Here is a 1,823-nt window from a genome sequence, read left to right as displayed (position 1 = left end):
AATGGCATTCACACAAGCTAGCAACTAATTCACACTGAGTTTTCCTGCAGGATTTAAAAAATAAAGCTTTCAAAAATTTTTGATTTATTTTCCTAATGGTTTATATTCTATCATAGTTATAGTAATTTGATATCTGCTTAGATCTTGGAAATCTAAACGCACTCTTCTATTTTTGTATTAGGATTTAATAACTATGTTTGAATTTTTGGAGAGCATTTAGTCTTAAGCATATATTTACATTCGCTTAATCTGGAGTAATAGTTGTTAGACTTGCATAGGTGGCAGAGTCACTGAAAATAGTGTTCTTTTTTTTGGAACACTGAATTCATACTAGATCAAATTCTAATCTATGTAATTTATTCAAAATGAGAATCTATGCTAGAATTTAAACTAAGATAAGTAGTATAAAACCATAGGTTTAAGAAAAATTTTATAGCAGAGATACTTAAAATTGAGAACATTATACCCATTTACTGTTGGTCTTCCCCTGTTGGAAAAGGGTGGCTATTTTATTTCAGTGGCAAAACATATCCTGTAGCCTTGTAGAATACAACTGTTTCTTGTATCATGGCTTGAGAATTGTTTTGTCTAAGAAAAATGAATAATAAAAGGATTAATATATTTTTTAAGGATGAAATAGAAAATGTGTACAGGCTAATATGTTTCTTATTTAATCTATAAAAATTGTTTTGCTTTCATTATTTTAATTCTTAGCACATCCATATAAGTTGTGAACTATCAAACCAATTTTTTAAAACAACTCAAAGATATTAATATATTTTTCAGTCCTATAGATTACTGATTAAATCTGTTTACATATCTTTTAAATGATGATAGGGTCAAATACAGTGGTTATAGTTTATCTATAGTAATCTAGTTATTTTCCATGTTTAGCATGGAAAACTCTAAAGTAAAATTTTTCTTTGATAATTATAAATGTTTACTTTTAATGTCTTGGAATCCTAACCATTGTCACATGTCTCTGCTTTGTTCTTTCTAAGTAGCAGATTTTCTTGATATGTTTATACCTCTCGCAGAATGAATTTTTAATAAGAGGCATACACACGCATGTGTGTGCATAAGAGTTTAGGCTTTAAAATATTAATATGAATGAAACTACTGGAATTCTTGTAACTCATTTTTAGTTTAGGTTGTTGCATGGAATAATTCTTATTCTGTTTCATTTTCTACTTAGGAAATACTTCTAAACTTGAAAACTGCTTTGGAGAAATACCACGAAGGCATTGAAAAGGCAAGAGAGGATGGTTGTGCTAAGATAGATGAGAAGACAGCTGAACTGAAGAAGAAGATGTTCAGAGTATCAACCTGATTAAACAAAATTATATGTCTTTTTGTAAATAGCTTGTCATCTTTTAATTTTCTATTTGGAAAGACAATAGTTAAGTTGAAGCTAATGGAAGTATCGAAGTACCAAATAATGTATCCTCAGTCAGTTCTTACATACTCTCATAAGTGGCTAGTTTATAAGATAAGAATTCAAGGTAGACTTTTATTAATTTCAAATTAAAATAACTTGTGCAGCTGTTCATGTCTCTACTCTGCCCCTTGCAAATAGTTGTAATAAAACGAAACTAGTTACCTTCGAAATATTTCTTTTCCTGTTATTATCATGGCCGTGGTTTTGTTTGTTGACATACAGAGTTGTGGCATTATTAAGGCCTGACTGTGCCCTAAGCATTGTAGTTGGGAATCTCATTTGATCCTCATGTAAGCAACTCTAGGTAGATATCTTTATTACTGCTTTATAGATGAAGTAACTATGAAGGTCCCAAAAGATTAAATAGCTGAACCAAAATTTGAAC

The 1,823-nt window shown here is 29.8% G+C and overlaps 1 protein-coding gene across 1 annotated transcript in view; it reads left to right on the top strand.

The window, feature by feature from the left end:
* The window catches only part of NUF2 (NUF2, NDC80 kinetochore complex component), a 37,424-nt gene extending 36,094 nt beyond the window's left edge, over positions 1–1,330 (top strand). Inside the window, exon 11 of the mRNA XM_012639507.1 lies at positions 1,196–1,330. Coding sequence (XP_012494961.1) covers positions 1,196–1,330 — 135 coding nt within the window. The remainder of the gene's footprint in view (positions 1–1,195) is intronic.
* The last annotated feature ends 493 nt before the right edge of the window (positions 1,331–1,823 follow it).

The sequence above is a fragment of the Propithecus coquereli genome, unplaced genomic scaffold (assembly GCF_000956105.1).
Source record: "Propithecus coquereli isolate 6110/MARCELLA unplaced genomic scaffold, Pcoq_1.0 Scaffold140, whole genome shotgun sequence".
In the NCBI taxonomy this organism is placed as follows: domain Eukaryota; kingdom Metazoa; phylum Chordata; class Mammalia; order Primates; family Indriidae; genus Propithecus; species Propithecus coquereli.
This window is presented reverse-complemented; position numbering and strand designations above follow the sequence as displayed.